The 19,984-nt window shown below is 43.2% G+C and overlaps 1 protein-coding gene across 3 annotated transcripts in view; it reads left to right on the forward strand.

The window, feature by feature from the left end:
* The window catches only part of LOC110193614 (regulator of G-protein signaling 3), a 111,911-nt gene that overhangs the window by 41,004 nt on the left and 50,923 nt on the right, over positions 1-19,984 (forward strand). For 2 of the 3 annotated variants that reach the window (XM_078150038.1, XM_078150037.1), the window contains exons 11-14: positions 6,759-6,840; positions 7,980-8,085; positions 8,302-8,644; positions 10,087-10,126. In XM_078150038.1, the coding sequence (XP_078006164.1) occupies positions 6,759-6,840; positions 7,980-8,085; positions 8,302-8,644; positions 10,087-10,126 (571 nt within the window). Of the gene's footprint in view, positions 1-2,261; positions 2,510-6,758; positions 6,841-7,979; positions 8,086-8,301; positions 8,645-10,086; positions 10,127-19,984 lie in introns of those variants that run through there. The other variant, XM_020965491.2, reaches the window with a different exon arrangement.

The raw sequence follows: 19,984 nt of genomic DNA on the forward strand, positions 1-19,984 counted from the left end.
ATTGCACAACATAAATTTATAGTGGTCCCAGCCAACACATTTTGGATTGGGAGCTAAAAGATCTGACTTTTACTTCTGTCTTGGGTTGAGCACAGCTAGTTAGTGACAAAGCCAGCAAAAGTGACAAAGTTGATGACTTCTTGTAGTGGGATCTTTAGGTAGATTATAATACTGGCCCATGTCCCCAGGTTTTAATGGAAATGGAATTGGCTCTGTGCCTTTTCTCAATTTCCTTTCATTTTGGTTCCTCTGGGACTATATCTGGGTGGGAGACACCAAGTCTATTTGCAGTTTGGAGATGCTTGTGTTTCAGAAGTGGGAGGATCCACTCGGATGGCCATTCCTCCCTCGTCTGCCTGAGCGGCAATCAGGGGCACAGGCTTAGGTTACTACTGCTACCATTGTCTCTCTGGCTTCCAGTGATGGCATTGACCTGTATCTCCCAGAGAGACATGATGGTGTGGGGTGGAAAGAATTCTGGCCTGAAAGTCAGAGGATTTATACTCTGACCTTGGCTTTGCCACTAACTGGCTGTGCGACTTCCCTTCTTTACGCCCTCCCTTTCTATTTCTGTAAAAAGAGAGGGTTGCCCTTATCTGAAATGGTATTTTCAGCTATGATGCTGTGATTAGGATGGTCCAATTCAGCAAACATTTATTAATTGCCTATTATTTGAAAGGATATTTAAAGCCCTATCCAGCTTTAAATGCTGACTTTATGATTCAGGTACTCATGGTAGCAGGACTTCAGAGGCTAAGCCATACTTTTCTATTGCTCTGCCCATAAATGCCTCTCCTGCATCCTGTGAGTAGCATGGCTAACAGTCCAATAGGGTGAAGTAGCTTTCTCCTTGGCTTTGAGTCTTTAGTGCTGCTGCCTTTGTGATGACAATCCCAGACTCCAGCTCAGGTATATTTCTTTAGGCTAATGGGATGAGGACTAGGAGAGCTAAGGTGCTCAGGGAACTTTGGGAAAGATGATCAGGGCCAATGCCAAGCAGCAAAACTTACTCGTGTTAGAAACAGCTTATCAAGTCTTTAGTAGCTCAGATGTCCTTTGTTTAGATGGACTGGGCCCTAAAACCTTTTCTCCAATTTTGATGGAGGGATTGTACAGAAAAATTTTTCCTTTCTCCATCCTAACCTAACACAAGGATGAACATGACTAGAGGTTGTCTTTGAAAATTTGTGTGCATTATACAGAAATAGATCTGGTTTCTTCCTGGCTTGATAAAGACTTGGGGCTTTAGTGGCAAGCCCACCAGTCTCATTTGTCTTGCCTTTATTTTGGTCCATTAGAATTGTCCCTAGGAAAACTGTGTTGATGGTATGACTGCCTAGGGTTGGTGGTCTCTGAACAGCTTTGGGACTTGGAAACTGGAGCTCTGTCAGGCCTAGGAAAAAGAGACTCCAAAAGCTAGTGTTAAGTCATCATATCATAATGACTAGAATGAATTCCTACTTATGTAGTACCTTACAAAGTGTTATACTTACAACAGCCCTGCAAAAGAAGTAGTATAAAGATCACAGACATTTTTGGAAGTTCAGAGTCTGGTTGCACAGATGAAGAAGCTAATGCTTAGAGAAGGGAATTTGTTTGCCTAAAGTCACACACCTATTATGGTAGAGCCTAACTCCCCTTACTCCAAGCCCAGGGTTCTTTCTACTACATTGGGTATGCCTTCCTGATAAGCTTCCCAATCCCTTTCCTTACCCATCCCTCAAATTTGCATGTTGCCCTTTGGTGACTATTGTCTTTATTCCTATTCTAAGCTGCCCTGAATGTTCATTTTGAGCAAATTTCACACCAATAGAAACGTTGGGGTTAGGAAGGCACATATTATTATTTGTTTTGGATCCGGGGGGGGGGTAGCCCCTTTGCACATTTGTATTTTGTGCTTAACACAAACAGGATGGGATGTCATGATACAAACAACTGTAGGTCCTTCTTGGATTCCCCCAAACCAACTCTTCCTCCTTATCCCAGACTGGGCTGCCTCTGTACTAAATTGAAGGGAGGGGGAGTAGTTGCAATAGAGGAGAACTGTGTTTTCTGCCTGGGCTTCCCATCTAGGCAGTGTTTGTGAGAACACTGCAATAACAAAGTGCTCCATGCTCAAGAATGCAGCCAGAACAAAAGCAGCATCAATAGCGCAGGGGCTAGGGAATACTAAATAGTTGACAGGAATTTTCATATAAAAACTCTCTCTTCCTTGTCGTTCAGAGGTTTCAGGAAGCTCTCTGGCTTATCGTAAAGAGGCATACAGCTCAGACAGGGGCTGGGGAGGTGAAAGGTGATTTCCTGCCATTCTTCTGTGGAGCTGGGTTCCCATGGGCGGTCATGCCAGTTTCACTGTGGCTCAGTCCAAGCTGTCGTGCTCCAGGGTGACGAGGACTCCTACTGCTTTGGGGAATTGAGTTTTCATGGGGCAACAGCTGAGTTGGGACCTGTAGCTATGAATCGCTTCAATGGGCTCTGCAAAGTGTGCTCGGAGAGGCGTTATCGACAGGTGGGTGGAAACCCAGTTTCTGGAAATGTAAGAGTGTGGGGGTGGGGTGGGGGTGGTGGTTTGTTTGGAACTCAGTCTTACTGTGTTACCCCTTCACTCATTCTGCGTCCTGACTTCATCTTCTACACCTGCTTGGCAAATTTCTCTTTGACCTCAGCTCAGGGCAGTAGAGGAAGAAGGGGGAACTTGGGGCATAGGTTGGGGATCCTCCTAGGAAGCCAAGGGATTCAAAGGATCTCACTTCTTCTGTTCTCCTCTCCCTACTGTTAAGGTAACCTGTCTTATCTTGAAAATCCACATCTGATTCTAACAGTTGAGTAGGTTTTCCTTTTTAAAAACCACAATTTTATTCTCCTTTTTTTCCTGATCCTTTAAAGTTATTTTAAAATAATTTTTCATGAAGAGCAACTCCAGGTCTGAGAGTGACACAGGGCAGTATAGTGGAAAGAAAACTGAGCTTGGAGTGAGGACTGACCTGGTCTCAAATCCTGCCTCTGGCATTCCTAACTTGGTGACCCTGGACTTAACCACTGTAAGCCTCAGTTTCCTCATCTGCCAAGAGGCAGGAGATACTAATAATAGCTGTAGTTCTTACCTCACTGGGTTGTTGTGAGACTTTGTGGAAATAATGCTTTGCAAACTTTAAAGGCCTATGTAAATGACAGCTTTTATTATTAAGAAGAAAGGAGGAAGTTTAGGATAATAGGCTTTAGAATTAGAAGGGATTTTACTTCTGCCTTTGTCCGTTTTCCTCATTTTGCATATGGGGAAAGCTGAGGCCTAGAGAAATAAGGCAACTTAACCCTTGCCCAAGGTAGTAAGAAGGAGAGGCATCCTTTTCCCTCCTCCAACAGAATTGTTTTGGGATGGACCAAGATACTACAAGATTGTTGATGGACCTTGGAGCTTTTCTGACTGAGAGACAGCTCTTTAAATTCCAGGGTTAGAAGGCAGATATGACCTAGATAGACTCCTGAAATTAAGGGGATAGGTATTTGGATCTGGGCCGGGGGAAAGGAAGAGAAACAGAATGAAGTTTTTGTTTGTTTGTTTGTTCTTTTTTGGTAAAAAGAAGGCAGTGACAATATGAAAGCAAGGAGTATCTCTCTGAACCTAGGTAAAGCAACTTCTCCCTGAGGCAGCCTTGATTTGCTCCTCATGTTCTTTGACTCCTCTGTGACTTCTTTGGCAGGGGGCTAAACTGGTGACAGCACTTCCAGTTGTTGTGTATGGGCTCTGGGCTGGAGGGTGTCCATGGCCTTTAATGTAGCTTGTGCTTTTAGCATCTGAGCAGAAATTTAAAGCATAGTGCTCCCACCTCTTCTGCATCACCTCTTTGACCAATAGTTTTTGGCTTTTTGCTCTGTTTCCCACTCTCATTCACCCCCTTCTTCTGGCCCCTATCTTGGAGCTGTGTGAGTCAGCTGTTTGGACAATCAACACGGCTAGAAGTGTCTGTACTGTTGGGTGGCTATAGGGTATAGTGGGCACAATATTAGATCAGGAATTGATTTATTGTTTGGGGATTGGGGGCAGGAGTGAATCACAGAGATAGGGTGGGATGCTGGAACCAGGAAAACTTGGGCACACTTGAAGCTGGGAATGGGTATACCTGGTGAGTGCTCCAAAGCTGAGATCAGACATTGGCCTGGGAAGCCAAAGCAAGGAAACTAAATGGTAACAAACAAAACAAAATAGGAAACAGTAGAAATGAGGCATCATTGAGATCTTGAACTCAGTCATGAAGATGTTCACGTTTTCTGCTGGGGGTAGAAGTTTTGCCCAAGCCATGCTGTCCTGTAGGCAGTTCTATCATGACTCTTCCTGTGGTCTTGGGCCAGGCCATTTACCTTTTTGGGCCTTAGTTTTGGATTCTATGATCTTAAATATTCTTTCCATCTCTGGATCTAGAGTCTGTTGGTGGGAGTAGCTAAATCCCATTAGGGAGATGGTAAGTACATTAAGATGGTTGGAATGTGGTGTGAGAGATAAGGTCTCTTATCTCTCTGTATCTCACTTTGCCCATCTGCAAAATATGAATGAATAATAGATATAAATGTGCTTAGAAACCAAACTACTATATGAGTATTAATATAAATATATCATTATTTTTTACTTGGGAATTTTTAATGATCAGTATTCCCTAGACACTGAAAATAATTCTTTTGGATTTTAACATTTTCAGGATACAGCAAGAGAAACATAATAAGACCTAATGCCTTCTGCTTGTACCTTTATAGCTTAATGTATGGTAGAATAGAGTACTACTGTTATTAGACTCTGCTGCTGGTGTGCAGATCCTAGTGAAAACCAATTGACTCCTGCCTTTTTTTTTCTTCCACTCCCCTCATCCCTATCAATATCAGGATGTGTTTGTCCTCTGGTGCAGTGCATAGCTTCCGGAATCTACTGGGGCTAGCCTTTGGAGCTTGGACATGGGCAATGTCTGGTGTGTGTATGTGTGTGTGTGTTCTTTGCTGAAGTTTGTTTTTCTTTTTCTTTCCTTTTTTTTTTCTTCCTGCCTTGGCTTTGTATTTTCCCAGAATTCTTATGGGACTATGGTTCCCCATCGTACCACCCCTCCCTTCTTGTCTGTCAGATTTCCTGTTTTATAAACTTGCTTTGAATTGAGTTCCAGGGATGGTAGGAAACAGAACCTCCTGAGCTGCTGCAGCAGGGCCAATCAGTGAACTTCCCCACAGGTCTTGGGAACTCAGGGCAGCTAGTTTCTTTGAGATGTCCTGATCTAGTCTGGCCCTTGCAGTAGTCTCTGTGCAAATGCAAAACTTTCACCCAGGGTAAAGATCAACATTTTCTTTGTGTGACTCTGCCTCACATTTAAGGCCCTCCACAATTTGGCCCCTAGCCAACTTCACCTCTAACATACACCTTATGCTTCAGGCAGGCCAGTTTTCTCAACTTGCCTAGAATGCTCTAACCAGTTCTTCTGTGTCTGTCTGGAACCAACCCATTTTACTTCTCTACTTTTCTTTGTTTTTTACTTCTCTGCTTCTTTATGGAGCCTTCCCTAACCTCCAGTCTGTGCTGATTTTTCCTTTCGTTTAATTTCAATAGGTTGTGTTGGTATTGCTCACTTGGCATTTAATGCTATACATTAATTCTATAATTGCTATTTAACCATTTGTGTGTGACATCAAGTAAACATTTATTAAATGACTGCTAGGTGCCAGGCACTGTGCTAAGTGCTTCGGTTACTAGTATGAAAAAGAAAAACAGACCCTGCTCTAGAGGAGCTTGCAGTCTATTGGGGGAGACCACATGTAAAAGGAAGCTGAAAGGAGACGGCACTTGGCTCAGCACCCTGAGAAGAATAGAAAATGACTGGCTGTGGCCAGGGCCACCCTCTGTTCATGGGGCTCTTCCCTCCAACAAGGAGCAGAGGGCACTGACGAGACGTGGGTGCTGAGGCTGGGAAGTTCCTGATGATTGATGAGATTGTGGAGGGCTGTAGGGAGAAATGTAGTACAACTGGGTGGTAAATGAAAGAAGTTAGTGTGTGTATGTGTGCCCCTGTGTGTGTGTGTGTGTGTGTATTTTGTTTCCACAGCTAGGTTTTAAGCTTTCTGAGACCAAGAACTGTATCTACTTCTTTTATATCTCCTAGCATAGGGGCAGGCACATAAAGGGGTGTTCAATAAAGATTTTTTGTATTGGCTCCCTTTGTGTATTGACACATGCTTTCTTGTTGGTGAGGGCTTCTTGTAAGGGATGCCATTTAAGTCTTTGTTAGCGTTTTGAGCCCCAGTCCATGCCTGGGGTTTCTGGGTGGGGAGGCAGAGTTAAGGAGGTTAGCTCCTTCACTCTGTCAAAGAACCTGGGTTATGGAAAGAGGATGGGAGGGGCAGGATATGTTACAGGTAGGGAGGGATAGTTGGTCTACTAGCTTTGTCCTGCCAACCAAATTGTGGTTCTCTTGACCCGTAAACCATGTTCAGAAGTGTTAGCCAAGTGCTACAATTCATCAGCCTGGAGAATTTACTAATTGCTTTGTACAACTTGTAGGAATACTGGGAGATCACATAGGCTGAGAGCTGGTTGGCAAATTGAGTTCTCCCTGACATTGTACAACTTTGTCTGGCATTCAAGACCCTTTCTCTGTAAAGCTGGGGCTGCTCTTTAGCTTGTCTAGGGGTTGTAAGCTCCTTGATCCCCTTTCCCCAGGGAATGAAATTAAGGGAGCCTTCTGTTAAGGCTTCTGGCAATAACTGGCTGTGGGCATATGTTGTAGATCACCATCCCAAGGGGAAGGGACGGCTTTGGTTTCACCATCTGCTGTGACTCTCCAGTTCGAGTTCAAGCAGTAGATTCTGGTAAGTAAATGATTGATTCTGATGCAGCTTTTTGGTTCTAAGTTTTCAGGTCCAAGCTTTCTCTTCCACAGATTTGTTGCCTTGTGTAGATTGCAGATAGGGACTTGAATAGTGAAACAAAAACTAAAACATTGTACTGATTTTTAAAACCCTGAACCAAACATTAACTAAAAAAAGAACTGCACACAAAGCTGAAAACTTTTTTCTTAGAAAAAAATCAGTAACCAATTTGAACTAAAACTCAACATATTTAGTTTATAAAAAATATTCTCAGGGGCAGCTAGGTGGTGCAATAGATAGAGCTCCGGCCTTGGAGTCAGGACCTGAGTTCAAATCAAATCTGGCCTCAGACACATGACACTTACTAACTGTGTGACCCTGGGCAAGTCACTTGATTCTGATTGCCTCACCAAAAAGCAAAACAAACAAACAAATAAATAAATAAACATTCTCAGAATTTAACATCATCAAAATTCAATTTGTTTACAACCTCTAATGAACACAGAGATGAATGGATGAATTAGAGGATGTTAGAGCTTGAAGGTACTTCAGTGACCATCTAGCTTAGCATCTTCATTTTATAACAGAGGAAAACAAGGCCCAGAGAGGTTAAATAACTTGCCTGGGATTCCACAGCAAGTTGTTGGTAAAGCCAGACCTGTCCTCTTTCCCCGTATAATTGTTGCATTTTCTCTGAGGAAATAGATGGGGAAAGCAGGCAATAAAGTAGAGATGTCAAGGCATCTGTGAGAAGGAGTGAGGGAGAAGTAGAGGTCGCAGGGAAATGAGGGTGCCTCGAGAGGCAGGAATGGTTGGGGAGTGAGGGAGTCCAAGTTAGTGTTGAGTGACATTGGCGGTAGACACTTGTCTTTACCTGACAGTCCCAGAGAAGGGAGAGGGGAAACTTGGGTCATAACACTGAGTTCGGGTGAGGTGATAAGATAGCTCAGGGGATCTAGAGCTGGAAGGAATCATAGAGGGCATCTAGACCATTCCTCATTTTACATGCAAGAAATGAAAGAGTGCTTAAGTGACTTGCCGCAGGCCATCCATGTATTTGGCCCTGTGCCTGACCAGAGTGATGTGGGGCTTATGATGGTTTCCTTGAGGTAACCGAGTGGTGGTGGTCTCTCCTGCAGGCGGCCCCGCAGAGCGGGCAGGGCTGCAGCAGCTAGACACGGTGCTACAGTTGAACGAGCAGCCTGTGGAGCACTGGAAATGTGTGGAGCTGGCACATGAGATCAGGTGACTGGGGGGCAAGGGGACAGGGCCCCCCCAGGTTCACAGAACCTCTCCTTTGCTGAACCCTTTACGCTCTCTGAAGTTGCCATATCTTCCCAACCCCACTACCTTCCACTGTGCCCCCAAATGCTTCTGCACCTCCATTTGGGTTATCAGCAAACCTCTCCAAAGCTAATTGGTGTCTTCTCTCTCTCCCTTGTCTCCTTAACACTCTTTTAGGAACTGCCCTGGTGAGATCATCTTGCTGGTGTGGCGCATTATCCCTCAGATCAAACCTGGGCCCGATGGTGGTGTCCTACGCAGGGCCTCCTGCAAGTCAGCCCATGACCTCCAGTCCCCCCCAAATAAACGGGAGAAGAACAGCATCCTGGGTACCAGGCCTGAGCAGCGCCGCAGCTGTCACCTGGTGTGTGACAGCTCTGATGGGCTACTTGTGGGTGGCTGGGAGCGCTACAGTGAAATGGGGAAACGGACCCAGCACACTTTGCCCCCGTTGTCCCGGGCTTCAGCTCCCACTGACCCCAACTACATCATCTTGGCTCCTTTGAACCCCGGGAGCCAGGTGAGAATTTGTACTCTGCTTCTGTGATTATGAGGGCGGGAAGAAGTGTCTGAAGACGTGTGTCTTTTACCTGATGGGGATGTTATGTCCCAGAGAACAGCTCAGCTGTGGAGTTTGTGCAAGGTTATGGGGTAGATCTAGAGCTGGAAGGGGCCCCAGAGGGCATCTAGACTAATTCTTCATCTTACATGCAGGAAATTGAGGCTCAGGATGTGTAAGTGACTTGCTGCAGACCACATAGGTACCTAGAGGCAGGATTTGAACCCTGGCCCTCTGTTCTGGAGTCAGTGTTCTCTCCCTATTCCATGGTTATGTAATGAGATCTACCTGGGATCCCAACTCATGATTATTTGACCTATCTCACTTCTCTTCCCTTGACCGAGTCATTTGGTATTTTAGTGGGGTGTCTTTTTTTCTTTGAAGCTTTTACCCTAGGCTACGGAATCTCCTCTCAAGACCCTTGCCACTTTTCTCTTCATTCCTTAATTTATTCCACAGACATTTATTAAGTGCCTATTGTGTGCAGATAGTTGTGTTAAGTTCTAGCTTAGAAAAGACTTGGGTTCCTATTCTTGTGAAATTTAGAATTTAATAGATACATAGATAATTATAATACATATTACATGATAAGTGAGTTAGACAAATACAATGCAAAGTGCTATGTAGGGTCTATGGAGGAAGGTCTTTACTGACTGAAGGCATCCAAGGAGGTCCACCTAGATGCGATAGCATCTGGTTTGTGCTTAAAAGGATGGGTAGGAATTCAATAGGTGAGGAGGGGGGAAAGTGTGAACCAAGGCATGGAAGCTGGAGGGCCGGGAGAATGTTAAAGGGCAGTAGTGTCTGGCTCTAACTGATAGTACTTGGAAGGGAATCATATGAGAGAATGCTGGAAAGGCAGCAAGGTGGGTGACAAATGGTGTAGGGTCTTCGATGTCTGGCTAAAGAGTTTGAATTTTACTCAGCTAACAATAGTCCCTGAAGCCTTGTTTCTTTTTTAAAGCCCCAAAGTGCCATGATCCTATGCATAAGAAAGATTTCCTGGCAGTGATATGAAGAACAGAAGGGAGTAGTCAGGGTTGGGGTGGGTGGAAAGAAAACTGGGAGTTCAGAACACCTGTGGGGGCAGCCAGGTGGTGCAGTAGATAGAACACCGGCCCTGAAGTCAGGAAGACCCGAATTCAAATCTGGCCTCAGACCAAACACTTGACACTTACTAGCTGTGTGACCCTGGGCAAGTCACTTCACCTCAATTGCCTGGAAAAAAAAAAGGGAACACCTGTGAAAAGTGATTGCAGTAGGCCAGAGAAAGTGATGTTGAAGGCTGGGGGAAGAGAGGAGAGAAGGGATGGAGAAGATGTTGGAGTGAAGTAGACCCAAGAGGGACTTGCTTCAGTAGTTAAGCTAATGGTTCTGTGCTTTGTTTTGCTTTCCCCCCATAGCTTCTGAGGCCCTTGTATCAAGAGGACAGCATCCCAGAGGGTAAGTGTTGTCTGCCAATTTCTACCACCATAAAGGTTCTGGGGTTAGTCACTTCCCCTCTATGATTCTTAGGTTCCAGTTCATTATGGTGTGGAGAGCAAAATCATCTGGGACCTTCCCTTCTCTTACACCAACCTCTAATGGACCAACCATGGGTGAATGAAGGTAACAAAAGCATTGTCCAGGCAGTTACTAAATTTCTGTTGTTTCTTTGTAAATTCTCCCCGTCATATCGAAACAGACATCTCCACACATACACATGGTTTTTTTCTCCTCAAACAGAGGAGGCTTCCACCTCAACCCTTTCTTGGAGCAGCAGTTAAGATGACAGCAAGGGTGAGCCTCTCAAGAGGTTGCATCTTCAAGGTTTGAAATATTGCAGATTGAAGGCATTTGCTCTCCTTCATATCAGATCGCTCTTTTACTACCTTTGGGTGCTGTTGTGCTCTACAGTGTCAAACACTTTGCATCTCTGCTCTGTGTAGTGAGTGGAGAACCAGGACTATGCTGGAGTGATTGAAGTCTTGGATTTAGTGCTGGTTTGTTGAAGCAGCTGCTTCCGGGAAGCCGGGAGTCACTCCCAGTTAGTGTCTTCAAGTTCGGTCTCTGGAACTGTTGATTTCTCAAGTGCCATTTGCCTGGCCATTGTTGAGTGTGCAGGTCCCTCTGAGAAGTGTTGGAGTCTTTCTGTTTCCATGTGAACAAGCACAGGGCAAGAACAGAGAGTGTCAGGCTGATCCCAGGACTAGAGGCTGCTTCAGGGAACTGGTCAAATTAATGGCTTCAGTTGGAGCTGGGTGAACTCCCATGACTCTGCAGGTCATGACATGGCAAGGTACTGTGGTGTGGATAGAGCACCAGAGGAGGAGGGAGACACCTGGGTTTAGCTCTGACTCTGTTGCTAAGAAGCAATATGGCCTTCTAGAAGCTGCTATAATATCTCTGGGCTTCCATTTCCCTGTTGCAGAGGTTGGGCTAGGTGATCGCTAAAGGTCCCTTCCAGCTCTGACTTTATGAGGTTCTTTGATGAAAACAGTGCGCACAGCTTGACCTCAGATTTCCCCATAACTGCCTAGATTCTGCAACCCCTGATGAGGTTTGCTTTTGGTTAGGGAATGTCAAGGGGCCTTGATGGATACTTGGCTCTTTTTCCTGCTTACTCAGCAGACTTCATTCCCAACTCAAGAAAATATGGGTCCTTTCCATACTGGTGAAGAGGAGTCTGGTTCTTCTCAAGGTTATTCTAATCTCCTGAAACTGGGAGGAAGTAAGAGAGCAGATCGTTGAGCCCTCTCTCAGACTCTTCTTTGTGCTTAATATAGCAAGAATATGAGCAGAGTGTGTGTGTGTGTGTGTGTGTGTGTGTGTGTATGCATGCTGCTGACAGGAACTTGACAGAGAAGGTGAACCATGTGGTCCCTTATCCAGGTCTCCAGTGGGTTAGGTATTACAGTAACTATCAAGCCCCTTCTGGCCAACTTCAGGAAGTCAGGAAGCAGAGCAGAAATCTATCTGCTTCTTTGCTAGTTACTCTTTCTGACTTCTAGTCTTGCATTCTCTCTATTACACCGTGCTGCCTCTTACCTCAAGTTCGAAGTCCTGTTGTGATATGTCGTGCTGGGAAATCACATCATCTCTGCAAAGAGATTGTTTGACAAGCACTTTTAAGAGAGTAATTATCTTTCGCTTTTCCTGGGTGTTTGGCTACTAGCTGAGGATCTTTTAAAATTGTGCTGTCTGTTCCCCACCATAGAAATAGAACTAGGGCCTCCTGGCATCATGTTACTTACTGAGCTGGAGCCAAAGGGACAAATTTGGACTTGTTTTCTGTGTTCTGAAAACAATTGCTTTTTCCAGGAAGTCTAGGATATCAGTTCTTATATGGTGGAGAATTTGGCTAAGCTCAGGTCCAGGGATTCCAGCAGGGGTCATTGACTTATAGCCTCTTGTGTCTTTGGGAGAGAAAGTTGGCCTTTCCTTATATTGCTTTGGGAAGGGAGTCCTTAGATACAGTAGAAAGTACCTGGAATTTGGAGATAATCCCTACAAAATGAGCAGAGTGCCTAACTTCTTGGTTTGAAATGTTGAAGGCTTCTCAGAATGACCTTTGTCCTTCTTCAGAGCTGCCTTTGTCTTGTCTGTCACTGTTACTTGTCTTTTTCTCTCCCATGTATAAAATGAGGACAGTACTTCTTTCTAGATAACAGTTGGAAAATCTTTTCCAACTTATGGATGAAAGGTGTTAGGTCAATACAGAGTTGATCTCTAGTCTGCTATCAGCTGGTATTGTTCTATTCTTTTTCTTCTCCTGTCACCATCTGTTGAAAGACCCAATCAGTGAGGGCAGGAACCAGCTTCTGAACTCAAACCCCATAGGAGACCAAATGGGAAGAGTCCAGTTTGATTTGGTTCAGTTCAGAAAGCAAAAACTACCTTGGCTCACAGGGCATGAAAATTGGTAATAGTAGCCATTGTCTGCCCTTGGGCCACTTCCTTCTAAGATGGTGCCACTGTGCGCCTGAATCTAAGAGAAGTGAATTTTTGCTGGGTGTAGGAGGAGTAAAATATATATTTTGAAATGAAGAGATTAAAAAGTTTTGAGTAGCAAATTCAGTTCATCAGAAATTCAAATACCTAATATGTACAAAGCCCATGCTAGGCCCTGGGATGAAGCAGTCTCTTCCTTCAAGGAGCTTACATTCTACCAGAAAGGGAAAAGGATCTTGGTTGGGAGTTGAACAAAGCAAGAGAAGAGTTGTCTTCTCCCATCAGCAAAATAAGTTCTTTGTGCTGTGGTAGTGACTAATGCGATGCTTGTCTTGTGGCTTGTTGATGTGAGATAGAGGTGGGGCAGTTGCTGAAGAGCTCCAGAGTAAGATCCCCATTGCTCAGAGACATTTTCCCACCAACCTTTCCTAGCCACATAAATCTCTTTAGGAGACTGCCAACATCCAGCTCACCATGATTTGATTCCCTCCTGAAGATAAGGTACCTAATTAACTGCAAAATAATAAATATGATTCAAGTATTGGGGAGGAAGCTATCTATATGTTGAATTGCAATTGAGATGAGGACTCCTGGGTTCTAGTTCTGGTTTGGCTATTAGCTGACAACTTGGTGGCCACAGCTAGGTTACTTCCTTTCCCTGGCTTGCCTGGAAAATGAAACACAATCCTTGCCTTGGGAATAATGCTAAGTATCATAGAAGAATGGAAATAATTTATTGATATTGTTGCTAGTGGCTGAAGCAAAAGCCCCTGGATCTTAACTCTTATTGCTAGGAGCAGACTGTGATTGTTTGATAGTTCATTCACATTCACTCTGAAACTGGGGGTTGGAGTGGGACAGGAATCCCAAATCTTCTGGCCAGGTCAGCCCATGGTTAGATGAGAAGTATAGTGGACAGTCCAGGGCACTGGACTAGGAAATCCCAAATCCACCACTAAGTTGTGTATGATGTTGGACAAGTTGATTTATATCCTTTGGCCACAGTTTCTTCTGAAAAGTGAGAGAAGCTGGACTAGATAATCTTTAAGATCCTTTTTAGCTTTTGTCAGCGTCTAATATGTTGGAAAGGTTTTAGGTACAGAATGAATCTGAGTATTTGAGGACTAATTTGGCTTTGTGCACAGAGGCTTGTCACTAGAAGGCTGATCACAAAGTGATGACTTCTTTGGACCTGGCAGTACATGAAACAAAATAAGAAATGAACCTCAGTCATGTGTGGCTTCCTTGTGCTCCTGTGGGAAAGGGGTGGAATGGTGGAAAAGAAAGCAGAGAGTACTGAGAATCACATAGTTTTTAGACTGCTTGTAAATGTCTTAACAGGAGGTACCTTAAATGTGATATTTTTGTTTAGTGACATCTGTTGCAGAGGGTGAAGGCAAAGAGAAATCTATGAAGAACTTGATAAGATCACTTAACAGCTTGGTAAATCAAGCCAATATATACGTTGATACTCAGAGACCTTAATATGAAGGTGGGCACAGGGAGAGAATGGTGAAAGGTATGTTGGAAAACATAGTAGAGGTTTGGAAAAAAAAATAAGAGGCCAAAGGATTGTAGAAATACTTAGAGGCTTCATAACTTTGTCTAATTAATTCTTTCTTTTAGAAGAGACTTGGAAGGTGCTGGACCTTAATGAACCCAAAGCAGTATGGCAAAAGTGAAACTGATTCCATCTTAACAGATAGAAAATGATGAGTTACTGATAAGCAAGCCGTATAAAAAATAAGTCTTCTGTATTCAATCATATCATCAACTAATTAGAGTAAAGGGCAAAATCAGCATCAAACTTTACAAACTTATTTGTAAAACACTATAGAAGTAGATGGTAGAAGATTATAAGCATTATCTTCTTATGAACAGCAAAAAGCAGTGGAAACAAAAACAGATTCATAGAAAAGTTGGCTTGAAATCCAACTGAGCCACATCATTGGAAGAGCATTCGTAGATGAAATTGGCAGGAGAATAATAAATGGAACAAAGTTGTCAGTGTTTCTAAAACAATCTGTTTTCTCAGCAGTTACAGTAGAGCTATCAGAACACCTTAGTTCTTAATGTAGCTTACAAGAAAGTAGAAAGTAGGGGGCAGCTGGATGTTGCAGTGGATAGAGCACCAGCCCTGGAGTCAGGAGGACCTGAGTTCAAATGTGACCTCAGACTCATAATACTTCCTATCCATGTGACTCTGGGCAAGTCACTTAACCCCAATGGCCTCACTTAAAAAAAAAAAGTAGATGAAGTAGATGAAGTTGGGAAGAGCAGTGAGTGAGAAGTGGGACCAGCCTAAGTACACACTAAAGAAATCTGGGCCAGAGGTGCTACAGTTTTTTTTTTAATGAATTTTTTTTTTTTTAGTTTTCAACATTCACTTCCATAAGATTTTGAGTTTTAAATTTTTTTCCCCTTCCTCCTTTTCCGCCTCCCCAAGATGATGTTCGATCTGATATAGGCTCTACATATATATTCATATTAAACTTATTTTCACAGTCATATTGTAAAGAAGAATTAGAACCAATGGGAGGAACCAAAGAAGAAACAAAACAAAACAATAAAAAAAAAAAAGAGAGAGCAAATAGTATGCTTCCATCTGTATTCAGACTCCAAAGTTCTTTCTCTGGATGTGGATAGCATTTTCCATTTTGGAGTTGTCTTAGATACTTGCATTGCTGAGAAGAGCTAAATCTATCAAAATCATCACAGATTGTGGCTGTTACTGTATATGATGTTCTCCTGGTTCTGCTCATTGGTGATATCGTTTTGAAAGCATCGAGGGATCATTTTACAAGATGTCTTGGGAGAGGGGAAGATACCAAAGGAATGGAAAAAAAAAATCTGACATAATTGCCAACCCATATGCCTGCTTATATTATTTTTATGAGAATGACTTGACAAAAATAGGAGAAGACAGGCTTTTGCAATCAATTCACAACAGCTGATCACATTTCTATACTTGCAATTGGTTGAAAGGTTCAGAGAATACAAGACCCTGTTCTATTTATTGCTTATTGCCTGCCAAAAGAGATTTGAATTAGTAGAGCAAAATGGAATTTTAAAGCCTGCATTGCAACAAAGAGTCTGTCACGCACATGTTAGGACCATTAATGAGATTCCTTGATAAATACAACCATTCTATTCAGCAACCTTTTGAGTGTTGTCAGGTGAGGCATGTATCAGGGAAATGTGTGCTCAGCACTCTTGTGGAGGATGTCCTGTGAAAGATCCAAATGAAAGAGGAATTCCCTTCCAGATAGCATCTTCCAGATACTAATGTTTATGGATGATATTGTTCTGATTGCATCAAGTCCCAGAACATTTCAGGGTCCCCCCCACAATGAGATCTATTATTGCTAAGAGGTGATTGGCTTATCATTCTGTATAGGAAAAACTAAATGGACGAAAATTGTCTATTGTTTACATTATGAAGAATAGTTGGACAGTTGCTCCATTGAGTTGGTACTCCAGCACAGATATCTGGGAGAGGCACTGCAGATGAGTAATGAGTTGAGTCCAAAATTGAACAGGAGAAGATTGAGGAGGATTTCACTTTGGAAACTTCACATGTGAATCTTGGAGTAGCATAGTCCCTTAGGCGAGTCTTTTCTCTTCTCTGGTCCTTAGTTTTCTTGTCCATAAAACAAGAGGGCTGTGTCCCTTCTCCTTCTAAATCTATGTTTAAATGATCTGAAGAATCAAAGTTACTAGTGACCCAAAAGGACATGGAGTGATGCAGGGTAGTCACAAACTGGCTATAGCATGTATCCAGTGATGATGCAAGTACAAGTAGTGGCGTAAAGGCTATTGGGGAAATGTTTGACTGGAAAAAGAGAATGAGAGTGAGCAGAAACAGGAGAACGTTGTACATAGTAACAGCCACGTTATGCAAAGACTAATGTTGATAGACTTAACCCTTCTCAGCAATGCAAGGATCTAAGACATCTCCAAAGGCCTCGTGATGGTAAATGCTATCCACATCCAAACAAAGAACTATGGAGTTTGAATGCAGATCGAAGCAGACTATTGGCTAGTTTTTTTTCTTCTGTTAAGTTTTGTTTCCTCTTTCTGGTGGTTCCTCCTATTGGTTCTAATTCTTCCTTACAACATCACTAATGCGAAAATATGTTTAATAGGAATGTGTATGTATAGCTATTATGTGCTGTCTTAGAGAGAGGGAAGAGGGAGGGGGAGAAAAATTTTGAAACTTAAAAGCTTATGGAAGTGGCTATTGATAAATCAAAATAAATTAATAAAAAAAGAAAAAAAGAGAATGGGGCATGACATGTCCGACCTGAGAGTTTCCCCTGAAACCCAGAAAATTCAGAAAGGTCTAGAAGAAGGTTTCCAGCATCTTGAGTAATCCTTTATGAAGAATCTGTGGGAGAACATGGACAATAATCACAGAGGATGAGAGCACAGGGATCTTCCCTGACTGCGTCTCCACAGCAATGTGGTCACAGATTTCCTGAAGTTTGCAAGTTTGCTGAATCTGTAGTCAGAAGACTCGGGAGTGAATCCTAGTTGTGCTTACCGTCTGCCTGATCCAGGGGCAGTCATATAATCTCTCTGGGCCTATGTCTTCTTATCTAAGATGAGGTTGTTGGGCCATGTGATTTCTGGGGCCCCTTTCAACTCGAAATCTATGATTAGTTCCTTTAAGGGGACCTTTGTAGCCAAGGAACCAGTCCCTTCCCTGTCTATATACCTGTTATTTATATGAGCATCTTCAGGGCATTTGACAGATTTGATCTTGCTAATAATACAGAACCCTGAGGAGGGACAGTTTTGCCCTTGATTCATTTTATAGATTGTGGAAAGCTGAGGCACAGAATTTGAAAGTGGGCCTAAGTACTCCACTGTGAGGCTTGAACTGATAAATAGGCTCCTGAAAGCTAGATCCTCAATCTTCCAACTGGGTCATACCACATTCTTATGAATGTTAATTTAGGATACAGTATTGAGAGAGTCTTTGGGATGAACAGAGTCCCAAATTGTTCCATGGCACATGGACAGCATGCTGTTTGGCCATATTTCCTGGGCAGGGGAGGGAGAAGGGCAGCAGCATGCCCTCAGCATTGTCTGCTGACCTGAAAATGCCAGGTTTTAGGCTACCAACAATTGATTTAAGTATTGCTGCCAGGGTCAGACTCAGAAGCAGCAGGAGAGAAGTGTAATTACCGTGCATGGCCAGTGGAGCAGGTGGCGGGAAAGAAAGCCTTTTTGTAATCTGGGCTTTAAGGGAAGAGGAAGAGATTTCTAGAGTGAAAAGAGAACAAGCAGGAGCTGAATGAGCTAAGCTGTAAAGGCCGGATAGCTGTAGTTGAAAGTGACACACACAGACACAGACAAAATCAAACTTCAAACCCACAGTTTTAGAGCTTTGTATGCATGTGGCTCTTGGTTTAGGTGTATGCCAAGACTTAAAAATGGTGCTGTTTTGCGGGATAAATGGATGCCATCCTCCTTCCTCCTCTCCACAACTTGGACTCTTTATTCACTGGGTGACCTTTATGAAATTATTGAGCCTGTTTGGACTTAAGGTACTTCATCTGTAAAATGAGAATGAGAAAAGTTATCCTTCCTGAAGATGGGGGATTGGCTTACATGATTTCTCAAGGCTTTTTCCAGCCAGGAGGTAGCAGAGAAAAGGAATGTTTTTCCTTGGAATCAGGGAATTGAAGGCACTGACCCAAACTCTTTTTATTCATTCAACTATTAGCCAATCAGCACTTATTAAGCACCTACTACTATGTGCCAGGAACTGGGATAGCTGCTAGGAATACAAAGACAAAAATGAAAGAGGCTCTAATCTTAAGAAGATCCCATTATATAGAGAAAGACAGCACATACATAGTCAATTAAAAATGTATACAAAGTCATTTTGGGGAGGGGGTAGGACACTAGCAACTAAGAAGAACAAGATAGACTTCCTGATCTGAGCTTTGGAGGAAGTAAGGGATTCTTTGAGATGGTAGTAAGGAGGAGGGAGTGCGTACCAGACATGGGGGAACATCTTTCATGAAGGCACAGGGATGGGAGATATTGTTGTGTATGGGGAATGGAAAACAGGTCTGTTGGACCAGCTCTTAGAGTATGTGTAGTAAACCTGAAATGGCAGGCTGGAGTATGATTTAAAGGATTTTAGTAGCCAAAAGAAGGTGTTTCCATTTTGTCCTAGCAGCAAGAGAGAGCTACTGGAGCTACGTGATCAGACTTGTACACACCTTAGTAGCTGCATGAGAAGGGTGGATTAGAGAGGGGAGAGGAGAGGGAGAGAGACCAATTAGGAGGCTATTACAGTAGAACCAAGTGAGGAATGGTGAGGGCTGGAACCTAGGGCAGTGGTCGCAAAAATGGAGAGGAAGGCACGGATTTGAGATATGCCGTGGTGGAAGAATTGGCAAAATGACCGCTGATTGAAAATGAGGGATTAAGGTAATAATAATGATGAATTGGCATTTATATGGCACTTCAACGTTTGCAAAGTAGTTTACAAATATCTCATTTTATCCTCACAACAATGCTGTAAGGTAGGTGCTAGTACTATCCTCATTTTACAGATAAGGAAACTGAGGCAAGCAGAGGTTTAGTGATGTGCCCAGGGTCACAGCTAGTAAATATCTTAGGCCAAATTTGGACAAAGTCTTCCTGACTGACTCAATCCACAGTCCTACTTAGCTGCCTGTAGAGTTGACCATGACTCTGAAGTTGGGAACCTAGGTAGCTGGGAAATTTGTGGTAACTTCAACAGAAATAGGAAGTTGGGAAGATGATTTTGGGGAAAAACTAATGAATTAAATTTTGGAAATTATAAGTTTCAAATGCCTCTGGGACATTCAGTTGTAGACTGGTGTGTGTGTGTGTGTGTGTGTATAGAGAGGTGATAGTTGGACCAACAAAGGAAGTTGACAAGATAAGAGTACGCACAGGGAGGAGGGGGCACTAGGGTCAAATACAGCAGAGAAGTCCGTTTTGAGATCATTGATAGCTTTGGGAGTGCTGATAAGTAGAGTTGCCCTTTTGTCTTTCCAGCAAATGCACCATGGGTCTCTTTGTGGATCGTAATCAGTGGTTTTGGATTCTCTAGACTATATTCTCCCGGTTTAGAACAGACTCTTTCTTGTAGGATCTGGCTCTATGAGGAGATAATGCAGGTACAGTGTAATTTCAGAGATGCCCAGGGATTGACTGCCTCCAAATACTTTTCCTTTATCCCTTTCTGATCATGTAGTCAATGTAAGGAGCAGGAGAATGGGAATCTGAAGACTTAGGTTCTAGTCCTGCTTCTCCCACTGTCTGTTTGTGACTGGCCAAGTCGTTTCTTTCTAGGCTTCATTTCCTCCTCTTCAAAATGAAGAA

The sequence above is a fragment of the Phascolarctos cinereus genome, unplaced genomic scaffold (genome assembly GCF_003287225.1).
Source record: "Phascolarctos cinereus isolate Bilbo 61053 unplaced genomic scaffold, phaCin_HiC Scaffold_2;HRSCAF=192, whole genome shotgun sequence".
NCBI lineage: Eukaryota > Metazoa > Chordata > Mammalia > Diprotodontia > Phascolarctidae > Phascolarctos > Phascolarctos cinereus.